This window comes from Trichechus manatus, unplaced genomic scaffold (genome assembly GCF_000243295.1).
Source record: "Trichechus manatus latirostris isolate Lorelei unplaced genomic scaffold, TriManLat1.0 scaffold00024, whole genome shotgun sequence".
Lineage (NCBI taxonomy): Eukaryota > Metazoa > Chordata > Mammalia > Sirenia > Trichechidae > Trichechus > Trichechus manatus.
Window position 1 is genome coordinate 11,331,355 of NW_004443960.1, and position 21,314 is coordinate 11,352,668.

The following is a 21,314-nucleotide window of genomic DNA, read 5'->3' on the forward strand; positions in this document are numbered from 1 at the left end:
AGTCGTCTGTGACCGGGAGGTGAAGATCAAGACAATTGGAGATTCTGGCTCTGATGGAGCCTTTGAACCAGCTGCCTCATCCAGACTAATTATGCGAGGAAAATAAACCCTTCTTTGTTCACCAGGCACCCAGCTCTGGGTAGTGGGTTTTCTGTTTCTTGGGGGCGATACTTGGTTTTTGTCTTTGAGCAGGTACATTTCGTGCTGATGAGGATGTATCCCCTGCACGGCTCTGGAGGACAGGCACTGCTCAGGGCGTGACGTGTTGTTGGCCCTCCATAAATGGTTGTCAGAGGATCGAAGAACATTCCTATCTCACTGCGTTAGGCGTGTTCTGCCTGCAAGTGACAGCAACCCCCTCAAACTGACTTAGCAAAAAGTGATATTTATTGACTCAAATAACTGGAAAATCCAGGGGTTGGGCGGGATTCAGGGACTGCAACAGTGTTTCCCCAAATCTGCCAGTTTCTCATCACAGCTTCTCTAGGAGGTGTCTTTCCCAGGTGGGCTCTCTCTACCTGATGGGGAAAATGGCCCCAAGTAGCTCCAGGTTTACATGATTCTTGGGAGTTCTAGTTCTAGAACAAGAGTTAGCAGACTCTTCCTGTAAATGTCCAGGTAGTAAATATTTTAGGCCTTGTGGCTATAGGGTCTCTGTTGCAATTACTCAGCTCTGCTGTTGTAGCTTGAAAGCAGCCACAAACAGTATGTAAACAATTGGGTGTGTCTGTGTTCCAATAAAACTTTATTTACAAAAACAGATGGCAGGCCTGATTTGGCCCACAGAGAGTTTGCTGACCCTATCTAGAAGAAGAGAGGCCCTCTCGTCCAGTGGTTCAGGTAGAACTTGGGGGAGGACCCTGTGGTACAGGGTGGGAGTAGGGTGAGGCAAGTGAGGCACTTGCTTTGGGTGCAAAATTTAAGGGAGTGCCAAAAAACTCAGCAATCAAAGTAAATAATTATTTTATGCAGTGTTTTAAAAAAATCAAAACTAATACAAAAAAAAAAAAAAAAAGCACGATGAACAGAACGTCAGAATGTTAAAGACAATATCCGACAGGGCAGGGTTCAGAGTGAGAGGAGTGAGGTGAGTCAGAGAGGTGTGCCCTGTAGTGGCCAGGGAATCGCCCGGCCAGGGGATTGCCCAGACTGGCTTGCCTGCCTGCCCCTGTTCAAGCGTAATAATGATATTAATAGATGCTTTTCATTGAGCACCAACTATATGCCAAAACCCCAAACCAAACCCACTGCTGTCAGGTTGATTCTGACTCATACTGACCCCATAGGGTTTTCAAAGCTGTAAATCTCTACAGAAGCAGACGGGCACATTTTTCTCCTGTGGAGTCATTAATGGTTTCGAGCCACTGACCTTTTGGTTAGTAGTTGATCACCTTAACCACTGTGCCACCAGGGCTCCTTAACTATATGCCAGGTATGTTAATAATAATAATTATAGCTAGCATTTATTGACTGCATGTATTTGAAGCACTTGACATGTATTTTCCATTCTCATTTTGTCCTCATAGCAAACCTTAGAGGTAGGTACTCTTATCCCCATTTTACAGATGAGGAAAATGGAGGGCAAAATAAGTTGCCCAGAGTCGTACAATGCCTGAACTAGAATTTGAACCATGGTGTCTGTCCTCCTTGTGGTCTCCAGAGTGTGAATTCTGGGCATCAGTTGAGGTTGAGGCCTATTAGAAACGTGAAACACTCTGTGCTGCTTGTGCCCTACTGATGAGTGCCCCTGGGGAGCTGTGCTTAGCACTCCCTTCCTGGCTTCTGTTCTTGTTGGCAGCTGGCTTTCAGGAGTTCAGAGAACCAGAAGCCCTTGCTCACCTTTGGAATTAGTCCCATGTTTCGAAGCACTGAGAGATTGCTGTATATTCCTAAATGAAATTATGGACACTGCATGCATTAAGTGGCAAGTGAGCAGCACTTTAAATAGACCACATTAATTCTGGCAGTGGAAGCAGAGCCCTCCTGGGGTAATTCTTACCATTGTCAGTATCGCTCTGATAAGCTTCAGAAGGATTCTGTAGCAGTAAGCAATTGGGGATATTGAAGGGTGAAAATACACCATAAAGTGTTTCGTGTGCATTCAAGGTCAGAGGGAGGTGACTGCATCTTTCCAGAAAGACAGGCTGCAGGTGAGAGTCACTTGATTGGAAACATGATGGATATACAGATGGTTTGTCTGGTGCATTTCAAAATAAGTTACTGACTGGCTAGCCCATGGTGTTGCTCTGGCCAGATTCCCAGGTCTTAGCTTCTGAGCAAGGCAGACAGTGGAAAGAAGGCCGCTGTGCAGCTGTGACAGGCTGATCTATGGGCTTGGTGGGCTTTAGTTTGGTATTTAGGGATTGAGACAGAAGATAGTCCTGTCTTCCATGTCTTCCTGGTGTGTTTTTTAGTCATTCCTGAGAAGCTTTTTCTAAATGATCCCAAAGATTGGCTTGATCCACACATATACACATATGCACACATGCTCACGCACATATACACTTGTCGTTAGGTGCTGTTGAGTTCATTCTGATAGTGAACCCAGGTGACCGTAGAACAGTCTCATAGGGTTTCCTAGGCTGTAATCTTTACGTGAGCAGATCACCAGGTCTTTTCTTCCATGGAGGTTTTGAACCTCCAACTTTTGGGTTAGCAGGTGAGTGCTTAACCATTGCGCTACCACGGCTCCTTGCATGTGCATTTAGAGCTGTTAACCAAAAGGGAAAAGAGCAAGGAACACAGATAGCTCTTTTATAAGAAGGTATTTACTAAGCAAGCAGTGGGTGGTCATCATGGGCTGAGCATTTTGCTCAGCACTTCATATCTCTTTCCTCTAATCACCCACGAAGGCTGGGAGATTCTGAACTTCTGGGTTTATTTTATGGGAAAAGAAACCAAGGCTCAGTATGGTTGAGTAACTTACCCAGGATCATTCAGTTGAACTATCTCTTTACCTGCTGGTCCTGTCCACCAGACAGGAAGCTCCTTAGGGACCAGTCCTTATTGTATCTACCTGGGCAGGTCACGCCTCACCCCGTTCGTGGCTCATAGTAAGCAATATTGTCAATGCTAGTTGAACTGAAATATCATAGTAGTTTTTGCCGAGTTGATTCCAACTTTTGGCAATCCCACGTGCGTCAGTGTGGAACTGTGCTCCATAGGGTTTTCAATGGCTGATTTTTGGAAGTAAATCAGCAGACCTTTCTTCGGCGGCACCTCTGAGTGGACTTGAACCTCCAACCTTTCGGTAAGCAGCCGAGCTTGTTAGCCATTTACACCACCCGGGGACTGAGGTTATTAGCCTCATGTCCAGTTTATGGAGATGTATATGTATATGCCTCCTTTGGAAGGAAGGCTCAAAGATTTTGTCACATTCTTGGAGGGGTCTGTGGCTGTATTTATCACCTGGATCAGAATCCAGGTCTGAGAGCAGAGACTTAGCTTTTTCTGTCCTGCAGTATTACGCAGTTGTGAACATGACCATTTTGAAGGTAGAGCCCCCTCCAGAACTGTAAGAAAAGAAATCTGTATTATTTTAAGTCATCAATTTTGTGGTAATTTGTTATAGCAGCCATAGGAAACTAATACATCATAGCGTGTATGTATGTATAATTTGCATGGCAGAATGATTTAGTAGTTTGGAGTTAGCTTCGAGGTCCCGACCACTCTCCTGCTTATTAGCTGTGTGTCACTGGGCGAGTTATTTCCCTCATCCGGCCTTCGTCCTTTCTTTGACACTGAGATAGCGTTGGTTGTTATGAGGACTGAGGTCATGTGTACGGTGTTTGCTGTTCTTGCAGTGGCTGGCACATAGTTATAGCTCAGTAAATAGTTGTTGCTGTTGCTGCTGTTACTACTTACTGCATGGAAGTGTGCTGATAAGCCAGTGATGAGTGAGGAACATTGGTCACGAAATTATGTGTCCGTTAGCATTACAGCTATGTGAAAATCTGCGTGCGTGAGGATCAGAAAGGCAGGCTGTGAAGAGATACAGGAAGTTGTAAGAATGACTATTTTTTGGGTAAAAATAAACTTTTAACACTTTCCCTTAAGGCCTTAAATCTGTTCTTATCCTCAGACCTAGTAATTGAACATATGGAAGTCTTTTCTAAGGAAGTGGAAATGAGGACAGTTGTTTCTGTGCAAGACTGTTCATTGCTATGTATAGGGAAAACTGGTAATATGTCATGTTCCCGGCAGTATTTAAAAAAAAAAAGAAACCCATTGCCATCCTGTTGATTCTGACTCATAGCGACCCTGTAGGACAGAGTAGAACTGCCTCATAGGGTTTCCAAGGAGTGGCTGGTGGATTCTAGCCACTAACCTTTTGGTTAGCAACCATGCTCTTAACTACTGTACTACCAGAGATAGAAGTGTTTAAATTGTACTGGGAAGCCATCATAATCATGTTTTCAGAGACCTTTAAATGTTGTAGGAAAAAAATGTTCATAATCTAGACAAGGAAAGAAAGCAACCACTATGCACAGTTACACACACACACACACAGACACACATACACATACACATACATATGCATACATACACACTATCATGTATTAGTTTCCTATGGCTGCTATACCAAATTACCACAAAACTGATGACTTAAAATAATACAGATTTCTTTTCTTACAGTTCTGGAGGCCAAAAGCCTCAGATCAGTTTCACTGGGCTAAAGTGAAGGTATTGGAAGGGTTGGCTCCTTCTGGAGGCTTCAGGGCAAAATCCGTTTCCTGCCTCTTCCAGTTTCTGGTGGCTGTTGGCATTCCTGGGCTGTGGCCACATCACTCCAACCTATGCTTCCCTGGTCACATTGCCTTCTCCTCTGTCAAATTGCCCTCTGCCTTTCTCTTATAAAGACACTTGTGATGATGTTGGGTCCACAGGGATAATACAGGACAGTCTCCCCATTTCAAGATCCTTAATCATACTTGCAAAGTCTCTTTTGCCATGTAAAGTAACATTCACAGATTCCAGAGATTCGGATGTAGACATTTTTGGGGGCCATTATTCAGCCTACCACAGATGTCGATTATACATAAAGAAAATTTCAGGGAAAAAGACTAGAAGAAAATACTTAAATGTTAGCAGTGGTCATCTCTGGATGACAGGTTTTGGGGTCATATTAATTTTGGATATCCTGTTTTGTATCTTGCACCTTTTCTGTGCTAAGCAGGTACCTCTTTCAACCCTCTAACATGCCTAGGGAGTGCTTCTCTAAAGCTGCTGCATGTCCCAAGCCCGAGTGACACATGCCTGGCCCGTCTCTCCACAGAGCCCGTGTTCTGGTACTATGTGAAGGAGGTCCTGAGCAAGCATGAGCTGCAACGCTTCTATGCCCTGCGCCACATCGCCTCGGACGTGGGCCGCGGCCGCGCCTGGCTGCGCTGTGCCCTCAACGAGCACTCCCTGGAGCGCTACCTGCACATGCTCCTGGCTGACCGCAGCAGGCTCAGGTACTGGGCTGGGCTGGGGCCCCGGGAGGAGGTGCAGCAGGTGGTTCAGATCCAGGCTGTGGATCAGGCTGCCTGGATCTGCATCCCAGAGCCACCACCTGGGGTGAGGGAGTTCCCCCTGACAACCTCCGTTTGTTCAGCTGTGCTGTGGGGATGGTTGGTGGGAGAATAAATGCGAGAATGCTTGCCAAGGGCTCAGCATGGCATCTGCATACAGCCAGCACTCAATAAATGTTTGTTATTATTGAGGCTTGGGGTGGGGAAAGAGCTATTGACTTAGGACACAGCCTGCTTTTCACTTCTGTGGAAGTTTAATTTGAGCTTCTTTCAGGTTCAGAGTTTCTTCCTCTTCAGATGTTGGGCACTTAGTGCCAGTTTCATGTTCTGCTTTTTCTTGTGTGCCGTGTTCTTTATGGTTGTTTCTGTTTTCTGAGGTCGTTGTTGTTGTTGGGTGCCGTTGAGTTGGTTCTGACTCGTAATGACTCTGTGTACAACAACGAAATACTTCCTGGTCCTGTGCCATCCTCACAATTGTTGCTATGCTTGAGCCCATTGTTGTAGCCACTGTGTCAGTCCATCTTGTTGGGGGTCTTCCTCTTTTTCGCTGACCCTCTACTTTACCAAGCATGATGTCCTTCTCCAGGGACTGGTCCCTCCTGATAACATGTCCAAAGTATGTGAGATGAAGTCTTACCATCCTTGCTTCCAAGGAGCACTCTGCCTGTACTTCTTCCAAGACAGACTTGTTCATTCTTCTGGCAGTCCATGGGATATTCAGTATTCTTTGCCAACACACGGTTCAAATGCATCAGTTCTTCTTCTGTCTTCCTTTTTCATTGTCCAGCTTTCACATACATAATAAGGCGATTGAAAATACTATTGCTTGGGTCAGGTGCACCTTAGTCCTCAAAGTGACATCTTTGCTTTTTAACACTTTAAAGAAGTCTTTTGCAACAGATTTGCCCAATGCAATGTGTTGTTTGATTTCTTGACTGCTGCTCCCATGGGCGTTGATTGTGGATCCAAGTAAAATGAAAATTTCTGAGGTTAATCAATCCCAAATTGACTTTTTTTAAAAAAAGGTTTAAGCTGGGGAAAGAAGTCATTTATTGTTAGTAAAAAAAAAAAAAAAACAACAACCATTTATTATGCTTTCTTGATCATAAACATACTGTTCACTGCGTAATTAGCATAGGCCAGGCTAAGGCTCCCTGGGTGGCACAAATGGTTAAGCACTCGACTATTAGCTGAAAGGTTGGTAGTTTGAGCTCACCCAGAGGCACCTTGGAAGACAGGTCTGGTGTTCTGCTTCCAAAGACCGTATGGGCAATTCTGCTCTGCACACGTGGGTTGCCATGGGTTGGAATCAACAGCAACTAACAACAACAACGTAGTCCAGGTTATGCTGCAGTGACAAACACCACCAAAACCTCAGTGGCTTGAGACAACCAAGTTTATTTCTTCCTTGTGCTACATACCTATCATGGGTGAGCAGGGGTGTTCTCATTTCTGGAACCCAGGCTGATGGAAACTCCAGCTCTACATATTGTTTCGTGTTCGCCGGGGAAGGAAAAGGAGGTAGGGATCAACGGAGCACTGGCTCTTAAAGCTTCTGGTCGCAGTGATACTTCACTTCTACTCACATTTCATTGGCCAGTGCAAATCATGTGACCACACCCAAGTTCAACAGGGTACCCATTGCCCGTCAAGTCAGTTCTGACTCATAGCAACCCTGTAGGACAGAATAGGTCTGCCGTATAGGGTTTCCAAGGCTGTAATCTTTACAGGAGCACATTGCCACACCTTTCTCCCATGGAGCGGCTGGTGGATTCAAATCACTGACCTTTCAGTTAGCAGCCAAGCACTTAACTACTGTGCCACCAGGGCTCCTTGTTCAGCCAGGTAGGGAGGTATAATTATCCCACAGCAAAAGGAAAAGGTCACTGAATGTGAGCCAGTGATTGTATAGTCAACCACATTCACGTCACAAACATGAAGATGCTATTGAACTCTCTGAGGAGCGGGGATAACTTAAATCACCCATAATGTATACAGAAATAACTCTGCCCACATGCTGGTCTGTTTCTTTTCCGCCATTTTTCGTATGCTCATGATGTTTATGATCTCTCTCTCGTTGGCTCTGGCTATTTTCTCTCTGACAATGGTGGACTACACATGTTGTTTCATGTCCCCTGATGACACAAAGGGATGGTGTTCAACTTGCCACAGCCCTCAACAGTGAAAGTTCATTTAATTCAGTAAGCTGGCATTTCACTGGTACCTCGGCACAGTCCAGTGATTACGTATCTTTCACTCCCTGGCCCCAGTCTTCTCCTCTTTCTTCTGCTGCTGGCCATGGTCATCTCTCTTGCAGTAGTTAATCAGACTGTGCACTAGGCTCTCAAAAACACCCTGAAGTTCTCCCTTGAAGATTTACGTCTTGTTGCCTGGGATGCTTTGTCTAGGTGTTCTGTACTCCCACGGGCTCAGGATGGAAGGGATGGGGAGCCAGGATGATTGACGCTGACTGAACCTATGTGCCGTGTAGGGTCTGAGTTGTGAGGCTGAGAATGTTTGTCTCTCCTGAGCATTGACCATCTTTTTAGTTAAGGACATACTCCTATTTCTTGAAATGAGTGTTTGTGAAGTTCTTTCCAACAGATCATTTGCAGGTAGCTCAGAGTTGCATATTCAGCTTCAAAGTTGAATTTAATAATGGGCAGTTGAAGTGAATCTGACTCTTAAGAATCAAGGTGAACTCACTTGAACCACTGTTTACTTACCTAACTGATGTGGGAAAGCCAAATTTATTTGTTATGACTCCATGTAAAACGGGCTCAGATTTTGAAAGAGTCACCACTGTGGGAATCAGGGGTATAGTTGAAATGCCAGCTTGAACATGTGGTTTGTGCTTCCACTGGCATTTTCCTGGGTAATTTTATTGAAAACTTTGCGTCTCTTCTACCTCCTGTGATCTTGTATTCAGTCAGTCTAGCAGATGATTTTTCCAGTCTCTTGCTGAACTACAGATCCCTCCTCACTGACTTCCCTTTAGTGGAATTGAGCTTTGACTCTGTGAATTTAGAATTCCGTGACCTGGCAGAAAAATCATGGGGTGGAAGCTATTTGGTGTTACTGCCTGGCAGGGAGTCATAATAAAGAGCTGGGGAACTGGACTCTGGAGACCTGTTTTTGTGTCCTGGCTGTACAGTTGATTGACCAGATGACCTTGGGCAGACTCTACAGGCTTCTTTGACTGTCCTCCTCCTGCTGATTAGATTTGTGGGGCTGCTTAACCCTTTCCAGGGATAGCTTGTCTTGGTCTCCAGCCAAGCAGGTATTATAGGTAAATGCCCTGGTGAATTGAGCCATGGAGTGCTATAATGTGTTTCTGAAATTCTCTCTTCTTGTATTAACCAAAGCAGGAGATCCCTGTTGGCCAGCTTGAATTTCCTGGTCTGTCTCCTGGAAACATTGCTTGAGTGGAACTCATCCCTCTGTTTGTCCCTTCTACTTTGTCACTTCATAACTACTGCATTTATATATCATGCCTACTTAAGTACCCTAAAGTTTCAGGTCTTGGGACCAACGAGGAAGTCATAGGATAGATGCATTGAATCTTTTGTTTATAAACAGAAAGTTCAACAGCAGAGACCACAGACATACCGAATCCACTGTGAGATGACCAGGCATGGATTTTCCATGGAGCCATGTAACTGAATTGTCTGGCTGGTGGACTCAGAGAACCATTGTTCAGAACTTTTCCCCCCTCTCTTTCAATTTGCAGCACTTTTTACGAAGACTGGTCTTTTGTGATGGATGAAGAGAGGTCTAGCATGCTCCCTACCATGGCAGCTGGTAAGCCTGACCAAAGCCGGGAGTGATGGGTCCTGGGAAGCGTGGTGAGCAGAGGAAGCAGGCTGTGAATTATAACTCCCAAGAATGTTTTCATTTGAGACTTACAAGTCATTTGCCGCTGTCCTTCCTTTATGGCTTTGTGCTTTCTTTGACTCCCTTTATCTAGTGTTTGATAGCCTGGCAGAGAAAGCTTGGGGTTGAGAGATTGTGGTTGTGACTGCAGGTGTAATATAACGAGCCAGGGAATTGGAGGCAGCAGACCTGCCCCCCACCCCCTTTTATTTTTACTTTTTTATTTTTTCCCATACAAAAATTTATACATACATTGTTATGTGACCCTAATTGCTCTCCCCATATCGTGACAGCACACTCCTCCTTTCTACCCCTGATTCCCCATGTCCATTCAACCAGCTCCTGACCCTCTCTGCCTTCCCATCTCACCTCCGGACAGAAGCTGCCTGTTTAGTCTCTTGTATCTACTGGAGCTAAGATGCACATTCCTCACGAGTATCACTTTATGTCCCACAGTCCAGTCCAATCCCTGTCTGAAGAGTTGGCCTCGGAAATTGTTTTAGTTCTGGGCTGATAGAGAATCCAGGGACCATGCATTCCAGGGTTCCTCCAGTCTCAGTCAGACCATTAAGTCTGATCGTCTTACTAGAATTTGAGTTCTGCACCCCACCTTTTTTCTGCTCCATCCGGGACTCTCTGTTGTGTTCCCTATCAGTGTGGTCATTGGTGGTAGCTGGGCACCATTTAGTTCTTCTGGTCTCAGGCTGATGGAGTCTCTGGTTTATGTGGCCCTTTCTGTCTCTTGGGCTACTACTTTCCTTGTGTCTTTGGTGTTCTTCATTCTCCTTTACTCCAGGTGGTTGGGACCAATTGATGCATCTTAGATGGCCTCTTGCAAGCTTTTAAGACCCCAGATGCCACTCACCAAAGTAGGATGCAGAACATTTTCTTTAAAAGCTTTGTTATGCCAATTGACATAGATGTCCCCTGAAAGCATGGTCCCCAGACCTGTACCCCTGCTACTCTGAACAGACTTGCCCTTGACTCCTTGCTTTACTCCTCACTGGCTGGGTGACCTTGGGCAGATCACCTAAGTTATCTCAGCTTTCCTGTCTGTTAGGTGGGGATCCTGATGTCTCATCAATCACCTTTATAGGGCTTCTGGGAGTATTATATGTGATGAAGAAACGTGTATGTGATTTGTAAATGTGAAAGCCCTGGTTGATGTTAATTGGTGGGTTCTTAAATTGTTTATCATTTGACTCTCACCCAAAGTGTAAGAGATGCAAATAACTGGACAAAAGTGGGCAACTCACCTTTTGCTCAAATCCTTTCTTTTTTTTTTTTTGTTGCCTTTCTCCCCCTTTTTTTCATGAAAGTTTAGACTAAGTCCCACCAGTCATGTTAGTCTTGTCCATTGATGAGAAAAAGTCAGGATTTGACCCCAATTTCCTCTGTAAGCCGGATGGCAGTGCATGTTTTTGCCTGAAGTCATAATGATGATGATGATAATGGTGATGCACACATTTTATGATTGCTTATTGAGCTGAGTATTTTTTGGTGGGTGATTGTCTTTAATAGTTATAACCCTGTGAGGAAGGTGCTGTTGTCCCCATTGTACAGATAAGGAAACTGAAGCTCAGAGAGGTTCTCAGTCTCTTGATCAAGGTCTCATAGTTAGTAAGTAGTGGTGCTTGGAGTCAGCCCTAGGCAATCTGATGCAGAATGTAAGCCATGAGCTCCTACTGATTGACTCCTCCCACAGATAGAGAGAGGCACCTCTGTTTGGAAAGATTCAACCATGTGATAGCCATGTGTATTGACCCCAGTTTTGTGGAAGCTTTTTTTTTTTTTAAATAAATAATATTGTGTTTTTGGTGAAGGCTTACACAGCAGTTTAGGTTCCCATTCAACAATTTCTACACAAGTTGTTCAGTGACATTGGTTATATTCTTCACAATGTTTGAACATTCTCACTGTTTCCATTCTGGTTGTTCCATTTCCATTAATCTAGTTCCCTTGCCCCCTCACCTTCTCATCTTTGTTTTAAAGTAGTTGTTGACAGTTGGTCTCATATATAGGTGATTTTTTTAAAGGATCACAGTACTTATGGTGATATTCATTTTTTTTTTTTTGAACGAATTTGTTATTTAGCTACAAGGTGACCTCAGGTTTCTGTTCAAGATTTGAAGAGTATCTCAGGGCAGTATTCCTGGGGAGTCTTCCAGTCTCAACCATTCAGTAGGTTCTGTTTTTATGTTTTTTTAGGATTATGGGAGGTTTCTCGTAGCCGTTTAAGCTCCGTGTATATGCACTTGTGTACTGTAACGTCTGCCACTTGTGTATCGTGCTGGAGGTGTGACTCTGCTGAGCAGCAAACACTCCAGATGTTCCCCTCATTTTGGCAGGTCTGAACTCCATACTCTTTGCAATTAACATCGACAACAAGGATTTAAACGGGCAGAGTAAGTTTGCTCCTACTGTCTCGGACCTCTTAAAGGAATCAACGCAGAATGTGACCTCCTTGTTGAAGGAATCCACACAGGGAGTGAGCAGCCTTCTCAGGGAGATCACAGCATCCTCTGCTGTTTCCATCCTCATCAAATCTGACCAGGAGACTGACCCCCTGCCTGTCCTGTCCAAGAACGTCAGTGCCGGTGAGCGGGAACGGGCCTTGGGGAGAACAGAGAGGGCTCGATGAAAGGACAGTAGACTGTGCTGTGGTGGACACACCTTATCATTTTACCTAAGGTCACTGTCCACTTCCAAAAGGGCCACCAGGGTGAAATATGATGCACTTGCATTTTCAGTTAACATTGTTTTTATTTATTTTTACTTAACCTTATTCACTCCAAAAGGGATCTGAGAGCCTTATCTAGATGTGGAAGAGATAATAGAGTAGAAAAATAAATAGCTAATGGAGTTCAAATCCACCCAGAGGTGCTTTGGAAGAAAGGACTGGAGATCTACTTCTTTCAGCCACTGAAAACCCTATGGAACATGGTTCTACTCTGACATACATGGGGTCGCCATGAGTTGGGGTCGACTCCACAGCAACTGTTTTTTTTGTTTAAATCAGAGCAAACTGAAAATGAAGGTGTGATAGTCACATAAAGCCAGTTGAGATTGGATCTGCTTTCATTTATTCCTTCACTCATATATTCACTCATTCTTTCTTTTTTTTTTTTTTGTGCTAGGCACAAAATAAGACAAATTGCCAACTAGTAGCCTACAGTCTCCTTTGGGATGGGTCAGGGTAGACAGATTATGCAGACAATTAATTATCTTCATGATAAATGGGATGAAAGCCAAGCATAGGATGCTGGGAGAATGTGTACTATTGGGCTTGCTTCGGTTGGGTGTGGCGTTTACGTTGAGGCCTGAGGGAAGGTGGAGAAGATGGCCAGTTTTGACTCTAGGCTGTGGGGAAGCAAAAGAAAATTGGTTCAGTTAAGATTAATTTTGTGAGAAACTTACAATGCTTCTTGAACCTTCTGGAATATCCAGAATGTTACTGCAGCAAGATTGGAAATTCTGGATTTAAGAATTTAGTCCAAGTATCCCCAGATACCTTAGACAAGACAGTCATCACGGCCATCCCTTTGGCATTATTAATGATGGTGAGCACTCAGAATCCTGTGGACCCAGATGGAGGTTCTGGTAAATACTGGCTCTTTCTTGTCTTGCCTGTGTTCTCCAACAGAGATCCCATGTGAATGACATAGGAAACATGATTGTTGAGGGTTTTGTGTAACAGACACAGGAATTTGTATTCTCAAAGGTTCATGGTTCCCATCCATGTTTACAAGTCTGCTTTTGAAATTATCTCAGAGCTGTGGTACCTGGTGAAGCACCACGTTGTCAAACCTTGGTCTAGATGGATTGGAGTTTTTGGAATCGCCTCAAAGTGTCTCACACCCAAGTGTGATGGCTAAGATGAGTCAATAAACTGGCTCATCTCAGAACCGGTCACCAAGTCTTGATTTCTGCTTCAGTTAGCCTTTGCGGTGTGTTACAAACTACTCAAGGATGTAGTGGCTTCAGATAACCACGATTTACTATTTTTTGTAATTCTGTGGGTTGGCGGGGTAGTTCTTCTGCTGGTTTCACTTGGGCTCATTCGTGTGGCTGCTTTCAACTGGCAGCTGAACTGGGAGATCCTGAATGGCCTCACTCATGCCTGGAATTGGTGTTGGCTATTGGCTGGGTGCCTCAGTTATCCTGCTTATGGCCTCTCGCCCTCCAATAAACTAGACCAGCTTCCCTGTGTGGTGGTCTCAGGGCAGCTTTCCAAGCGGGCGAAGGGAGAAGCTGCAGGATCTCCTGAGGCCTGGGCTCTAGAACTCACACACTGTTACTTCTGCCACCTTCTACTGGTCAGAGCAGGGAATGATGCTAGCCCAGATACTAGAGGGAAGAGAAATAGCTTCCACCTCTAGGTGGGAGGGGCTGCAAAGTCACATTGCAAAGGAGCATCTTACTGGGATGGGAGAAATTTGTGGCCGTGAGGCAATTGACTGAGGGCAGTGGTGGTTCAGTGGTAGAATTCTTGCCTTCCATGTGGGAGACCCGGGTTCGATTCCTGGCCAGTGCACCTGAAATGCAGCCATCATTCATCTGTCATTAGAGGCTTGTATGTTGCTGTGATGCTGAACAGGTTTCAGCAGAGCTTCCAGACTAAGACAGACTAGGAAGAAATGAGATCGCTATGGATCACAGTGGTCTGATTCCATTGTGCACGGGCTGTCATCAGTCGGGGTCTGACTTGACGGCAGCTAACAATAACAAGCAATTGACCAAAGCCTCCAAACTGGTTTTCTTGGTCTCATGTACCAGTCATGAAAGAATTTTCCAGAGTGGAACAATGAAAATCATTTCAGTAATGGTAGCATCCTTTGAATCAAACTAACTGATGAAAAGGAATCATTTAAAAAAAATTATTTTGTTTTTATTGAGAATATACACAGCAAAACATACACCAATTCCATAGTTTCTACATGTACAATTCAGTGACATTGATTACATTCTTTGAATTGTTCAACCATTCTCACCCTCCTTTTCTGAGTTGTTCCTCCTCTATTAGCATAAACTCACTGTCCCCTAAGGTTCCTGTCTAATCTTTTGAGTTGCTGTTGTCAATTCCCATATAGATATTTCTTAAAAGAGCATAATGCTCAAGGCAGACAGTTTGTATTAGTTAAGCTAAACTGCTGTTTGGTTTCACGAAGACTTCAGGGGATTTTTTTTGGTTTGAGGTTTAAAGATTATCTCAGGGCAATTGTTTAGGGGTTCATCCAGCCTCCATGGCTCCAGAAAGTCTGGAGTCCATGAGAATTTGAAATTCTGTTCTGAATCTCCCCACTTTTGATCAGGATTCCTCTATTGAATCTTTTATTAGAATGTTCACTAATGGTAGCTGGGCACCATCCAGTTCTTCTGGTCTCATAGCAAAGAGGCAGTTGTTCACCGAGGCAATTAGCCACATCTTTAAAGGGAATAATTTCAAGGTATGCTTTATGGCATATTTTGTTTAAATCAGAAGCAGAGGCCCACATCTATTTTGCTCAGTCTTCTATAGACTAATTTTTTTCAAAGATTTAAAAAAAAAAATCTGAATTTATCTGATAGCTTATTTCTCAATAGAATAGTAGGAGATTTTCCACAATCTAGAGGCAATATGGTGTGCTCATCCCTTTATCTTGTTTTTTATCGTACCATATCTTTTCTTTTCCCAGATGCCAAATGTAAAAAGGAGCGGAAGAAGAAAAAGAAGGTGACCAACATTATCTCATTTGATGACGAGGAGGATGAGCAGAACTCCGGTGACATGTTCAGAAAGATCCCTGTGGCGGGAGAGAGCTCAGAGGACAACTCCGACCGCTCCTCAGTCCACATCATGACGGCCTTTGAAAGCCCCTTTGGGCCAAACTCCAACGGGAGCCAGAGCAGCAACTCATGGAAAATTGACTCTCTGTCTTTGAACGGGGAGCTTGGGTATCAGAAGCTTGATGTGAAAAGCATTGATGATGAGGATGTGGATGAAAATGAGGATGACGTGTATGGAAACGTGCCGGGAAGGAAGTGCACGGGCCACTCGGAGTCGCCTGAGAAGTGAGTTCTGCGTGAGCTTTCAACAAAGAGTGTTACATCAACTGTTTTCTCTGTCTACAGTATTGGGTAAAACTGTTCAGGGCATCATCATTTTTCAGGTATCTTGATTTAGGAAGAAGAAGTGTTAGCTTGTTATTCTCAGACCTAAGGAGAGGGGAAGAGAGTATAATACAAAGTTAAGGAGCCCTGGTGGTGCAGTGGTTAAGTGCTCAGCTGCTAACCAAAAGGCTGGAGGTTCGAACCCACCAACCACTCTGTGGGAGGAAAGACCTGGCGATCTGCTCTCGTAAAGGTTGCAACCTAGGAAACCCTATAAGGCTGTTCTACTCTGCCTTATGGGGTCACTGTGAGTCGGAATCGACTCGGGGGCACACAACAATAACAACAATTACAAAGTTAATGTCAAGAAGTGTGCCTTGAAATTCTTGGTTTTTATATACACGTTTCATTTTGTTGCCTTGGTTTTCCTCATATCTCTAACTTGCCACTAGCATAGGAAACTCAGGAGAAAGGCAGGGTGATTCAAGACATGAGAGGCAGGCAGGTAGTTTCTGTTTATCTGCAGGGGTGTGAACAAATTGTAGTTTGCCTGCACTTGCTGCTTTAATACTTGGGTTTGCTCTAGATTTCTTCCTGTGGGAGGGGTTTGAGACACTTGAAGGCATAAAGCAGAGAAGCAGAGTTAAGACCTTGGATCCGGGAGTCAGGACAACCTGAGTTATCATTTTCTAGCCAGGTGGCTTCTGTTGGGTGAGTTACTCTACCTCCCCAAGCCTCAGGCCTCATCTCGGACCTGGGGAGAGGAATAGCACCGACTGCAGGCTTGTCGCTGACGTGGTAGGCTTGTTACTGACGTGGTAGGCTTGTCGTGACGTGGTAGGCTTGTCACTGACTTGGTAGGGTTGTTTTGAGTCATTGAAGACCTGGACAGAGGTGCTGCCAGCTGATTAAGACTGAACACGTGTTAGCAGCTATAACTCTTAGTCTTATTGTGGGATGAGCTGGTTACTTCATCACTTACGCTTTATAGTGCACACCACCATCCTAGTCATGGCTGACTTCAAAACCTAGCCCATTAAAGTATAAAATGAATATACTGGAATGTATCTTTCTCTGTGACTGAAATCCCACGGTATGATTAGGTGCCCACTATGCCTCTGGCTCTAAGCTTTTCATATTGTTTTAATATTCGTTTGTCTTTGTTTTTCTTCCTCTCTAGGTGGGGAACCCCAAAACATGAAAATTTCAAAGAGAGAAAAAAATCCTCGTGAGGCTTTGCCTGTTTTGTTCTTGGTTTTTATTTCAGCCTTCATTCACATGAATGCCTGGATTAGCAGCATTACTTTGTCAATCACCTGTAATATGCCAGATGCTGCACAGTACTTCATATCCCCTATCTTAATACGTATAGCAACCCCGTGGGGTTAGTGAGTCACACCCCCATTTTACAGAATAAAGAACTGGGTTCCATAGAGGGTTGAAATTTGTCAAAGCAAGTGACAAAGTTGGGATTTAGGTTAGGATACATTGGACTCCAAAGCTGATTCGTTGTTGTTGTTAGGTGCCATCGAGTCAATTCTGACTCATAGCGATCCCATGTGAGAGAGTAGAACTGCTGCATAGGGTTTCCTAGGCTGTGATCTTTATGGAAGCAGAGTGCCAGGTCTTTTCTCCTGAGGAGCTGCTGGGTGGGTTCGAACTGCCAACCTTTTGGTTAGCAGCCAAGCGCTTAACCATTGCGCCTTCAGGGCTCCTTCCAAAGCTTATGCTGTCAAATATTTCTATGTTTCTACATAATTATGACTATAGATTGGTTGATAGTCAGATCAGTGGAGATTTCCCCATTGTTGAATATTTAGCTTGTTGGCAGTTTTTGTTGTTTGTTTTTATAATAATCCTTTCTGAAATGAACATTTTCATGTACAAGACCTTTTTTTCTGCTCCTAAGTCATTTGTTAGGGTAGCCCCAGCAGCATTGTTCTTGGCCACAGGGTCTGAATATTTTTGTACGTGGTATGTAGGTCTGGTTCAGTGGTAGAATTCTCGCCTTCTATGCAGGAGACCTGGTTCAATTCCAGGCTAATGCACCTCATGCGCAGCCACTGCCCATCTGTCAGTGGGGGCTTGAGTGTTGCTGCGATGCCGAACAGGTTTAAGTGGAGCTTCCAGACTAAGATAGACTAGGAAGAAAGGCCTGGAGATATACTGAAAATCAACCAGTAAAAACCCAACGGCTCACGATAGTCTGATCTGCAGTTGATCATGAGCATGGCACAAGATCAGGCAGTGTTGTGTTACAGTGTGCATGGGGTCACCATGAGTTGGGGGCTGACTTAATAGCAGCTCACAAGAACAGTAACATCCAAGTCTTGTGTCCTGCCTTTAGTTCTTAACCTGGGCCTTTCAGGAAATGCCACTTGTGTTCTCTGGCTGTGTAGGTGAGTATGGCGCCAAGAGTTGATTCACTCCATGGGTTCTTTGGCCTTGAACACAGTTGTTCCTCCTCCCACCCAGTTGGTACCCCAAGGGGGCAGTCTGAAGGGAGAGGCCAGCAGACCAGCCAAGGTAGCCACCGGCATTGTGATGTGTAAAAGCACAAGACAGTGGGGCCCTGTCAGCCACTGGGTCTCCTGAGGACTAAGAACAGCCTCTCCCTGGCATAGTGGGGGGATCTTGGTTGTATATTCTGCACAGCATCCTGGGGGAAGAGCAGAGGAATGTTGAGAGGGCCTATCGAGTAATACTTTCATTTTAACTCTGAGCTCGTGTTCACATGAGAGGGCTAGGAGCCTGAAGGGGCCAGAACTTCAGCAGTTTAACAGCACAGCTAGACTTGGGAGGAGAATGTGGCCAGGCCAGGCCAGCCCAGGCACACTGGGGTGGCGATAGCCTGTGGCTGAGTCGGAATGCCCTAATTTCAGCAACACGATGGTCTTTATGATGCTCTGTTGCCTAAAAATTGGGCTAATGCCTCTGTTTGCTGGTAATTAAACCTCTTCTTTGATGACTGAGGAAAAAAATCATGTTCTTCCTGCTGCAGTGCTTACCACAGTGTTGGCCCTGCTTTTTTTCCTCTCCAGAGGGGATAATATCTTTATTGTAGAAAAGAGTTTTCTCGTCAGTTTGTTTGCACTCTATGACACTAGTGGGGAAATGGGATGAAAACATAATTCAGAAAGAATTGGAAACATAGGAGAAAACGTTGTGCCTCGCTAGTAATTAAGCAAATGCAAAGTGAAACAAGATGCCCACATTTCACCTATCAGTCTGCCAAGATTTGAAAGGAGAACAGGATAGTAGACAAGCCCCAAAGTTAGTGCCCCGCAGGTGGGTTGGGATTGGGGCAGGTTTGCTCCAGAGTGTGAAAAACCAAAACCAGTTGCCATTGAGTTGATTCCTACTCATGGTGACCCCATGTGTGTCAGAGTAGAACTGTGCTCCATAGGGTTTTCAGTGGCTGATTTTTCAGAAGTAAATCCCCGGCCTTTTTTTCTGAGGTACTTCTGAGTAGACTTGAACCTCCAGCCTTTCGGTTAGCAGCAGAGCATGTTAGCTGTTTGCACGACCTAGGGACTCCTAGTGTGTCCTGAGTGCTCAGTCTAGTTCCAGGCACGTAGTAGGTGTTCAGTACATAGCTGTGGAATGAATGACGTGGGGATAACTGGTAGGAGCTCCCTTCCTTCCTCCCTCCTTCCCTCCTTCCCTCCTTCCCTCCTTCCCTCCTTCCCTCCACGCATCCATACATCACACATCCATCCGTCCAGTTTTGAAAAATGTCAGGAGACTTAAAAATGTTTCTACCGTTTGATTTAGCAATTCCACTGCTGGGAATTGAGCCTGAGGACATGCTGTCCACTAAGGAAGGATTGGTGCATCTAGAGACCATAGTCTCTACTTATAGAAGCAGAAGATGCAACCGACCTAAATGTGGAACCACGGAGGAATAGTTAACAGCAGGATATTACGCAGCTTACGTATTAACATTTAAGATCTTAAACATCTTAAATTATACTTAAGCATATTCAGTAGTATGAAGACGAACTCATAAATTAATGTTGACGGAAAAAGCAAGGTATAAAATTTTACATTTAGTTTCATGTAAAGAAAAGTTTGCATAGAATGAAAGAAAAGACACTAAGGAACAAGACCAGGATGCTAACCCAGTTTCATTTTGCATAATGTGTGTTTTTATTCTTGCTTCTTTTTTGGGCAGGAGGGTATTTTTTAGGTTTTAAAGTAAGTATGTTCTACTTTTCTAATGAAAAGCTACACCCATTATTTTGTTTTTAAGCCAGCTATGGCACCATATTCTGAATCCATCTCTGCCTCAGGAATCACTTTAATGTAACTCGTTTTCGAGGTGATGACACTTGGGTGCCCCTTTTAATCGGGTTCTGAGCTCAGCCTGTTGGCGAGGCTTCACCTTGCGCTCCGTGTCTTGCTGGGAAGTGGCCCGAATCCCCTCAAGACAAGTAGAAGACCACACTTAGCAGGCCCAGTGAAGGCCAGGGAAAGGAGGGGTGGTTTTTGCTACCTTCTCCTGAGCGGGCCTCCCCGACCACCTCCGGGTGTCCGTTTCATTGCCAGCTGCTGGGTCGGAGCCTCAGGAGGGTGGTTCTGTGCAGATTCTAGAGACATGGCCAAGTTCATCTGGGCCCGGGTGTGGTTCTGCTGCCAGGCACACAGGTGGAAGTGGTTCCTTTTTTGCACCTGTCCCTCCACATCTGGGAGTCTCACTGGGCTAGCTGCAGGATTAAATGCTAAATTTTGCAAAATTCTGTAATTTTCCCTTGTGTTTCTTGCTTAGTGACAAACGTATGACCCCAAGCCAGAGAGAGCTGGAAGGGGAACCTCCAACTCAGAAGCCTCTGAAACAGGCTCAGCAAACTTGGCCTGCAGACCAAACTGGCCCCCCAGCTAAGAGTGGCTATTACATTTTAAAGGGTTGTTAAAAACAAACAACAAAACAGCACAGAGAAGAATGTTGTAGACACTGTGGCCCACTAAGCCTGAAATAGTTATCTCTTTGAGGTTCCTTCTTCCCTCCCTCCTTCCCTCCCTTCTCCCTTTATCTTTTAAGTGGTTATAATTATGATCTGCTTTGGTTGTCTTTATCAGCTGAGTCAGAGTGGTTTTGTAAACTTGTAAAGTGCTACACAAATACCTACTGGTATTAATTAGTGTTTCCTGTTGCCCAGAGGCAGGGGCTGCAGTGGGCGAATACTCTTTAATAAACCAGCCTGCCCTTGTAAAAAACGGACATATTAGTTTTGCACTTTGTGGATAGGGTGACAGTATAACAGGTCATATGATCTTGGTTAATATTTGAGCTGACCCCCTTTCTTGGAAGGGACCCAGAAGTGATCTGGTCTGATTCTGTCCTTTTGTCCATGAGGGTCTGAGAACCAGCGAGGTCAAGAGACACTAGCCGGGGTTCACGGGGCTGCTGTCATTGCAGAACCTGGAACACACAGTGCTCCCCCCCACCCCACTTCAGCACTTTGCACATGCTGTTCCCTCTCCCTCCAGCCCTCTCGCTCTTCCTCGTCACCCAGTGAACTCCTGTGCTTCCTTCTGCTCTCTGCCTACCCCTCACTTCTTCAAGGAAGTCCTCCCTGGCCCTTGTGACCAGCTCGGTGCTTCCTATTTTACACTCGTGCTTCACGCTTCTTTCCTCCTGAGCTGCACTGTACACCTTTTTGCATAATTGTTTGATTCACGTACAGTCCCCCAGCAGACTGTAAGTTCCGTGAGGGCAGAATAAAGACTGCTTGCTCTTTAGCCCCCAGGCGTCGGCACAGTGCCTGGCACAGAGCAGGCTCAGTCAGCACTGGAGAGAATGAATGCACGGGGTCTGGATCCAGACTCCACACTCCC

At 44.9% G+C, this 21,314-nt stretch overlaps 1 protein-coding gene across 1 annotated transcript in view; it reads left to right on the forward strand.

The window, feature by feature from the left end:
- Window positions 1-21,314, forward strand: part of SNX29 (sorting nexin 29) — a 589,817-nt gene that overhangs the window by 76,642 nt on the left and 491,861 nt on the right. The window contains exons 5-8 of the mRNA XM_004373263.3: window positions 5,276-5,456; window positions 9,244-9,314; window positions 11,735-11,983; window positions 15,062-15,437. Of these exons, the coding sequence (XP_004373320.2) occupies window positions 5,276-5,456; window positions 9,244-9,314; window positions 11,735-11,983; window positions 15,062-15,437 (877 nt within the window). The remainder of the gene's footprint in view (window positions 1-5,275; window positions 5,457-9,243; window positions 9,315-11,734; window positions 11,984-15,061; window positions 15,438-21,314) is intronic.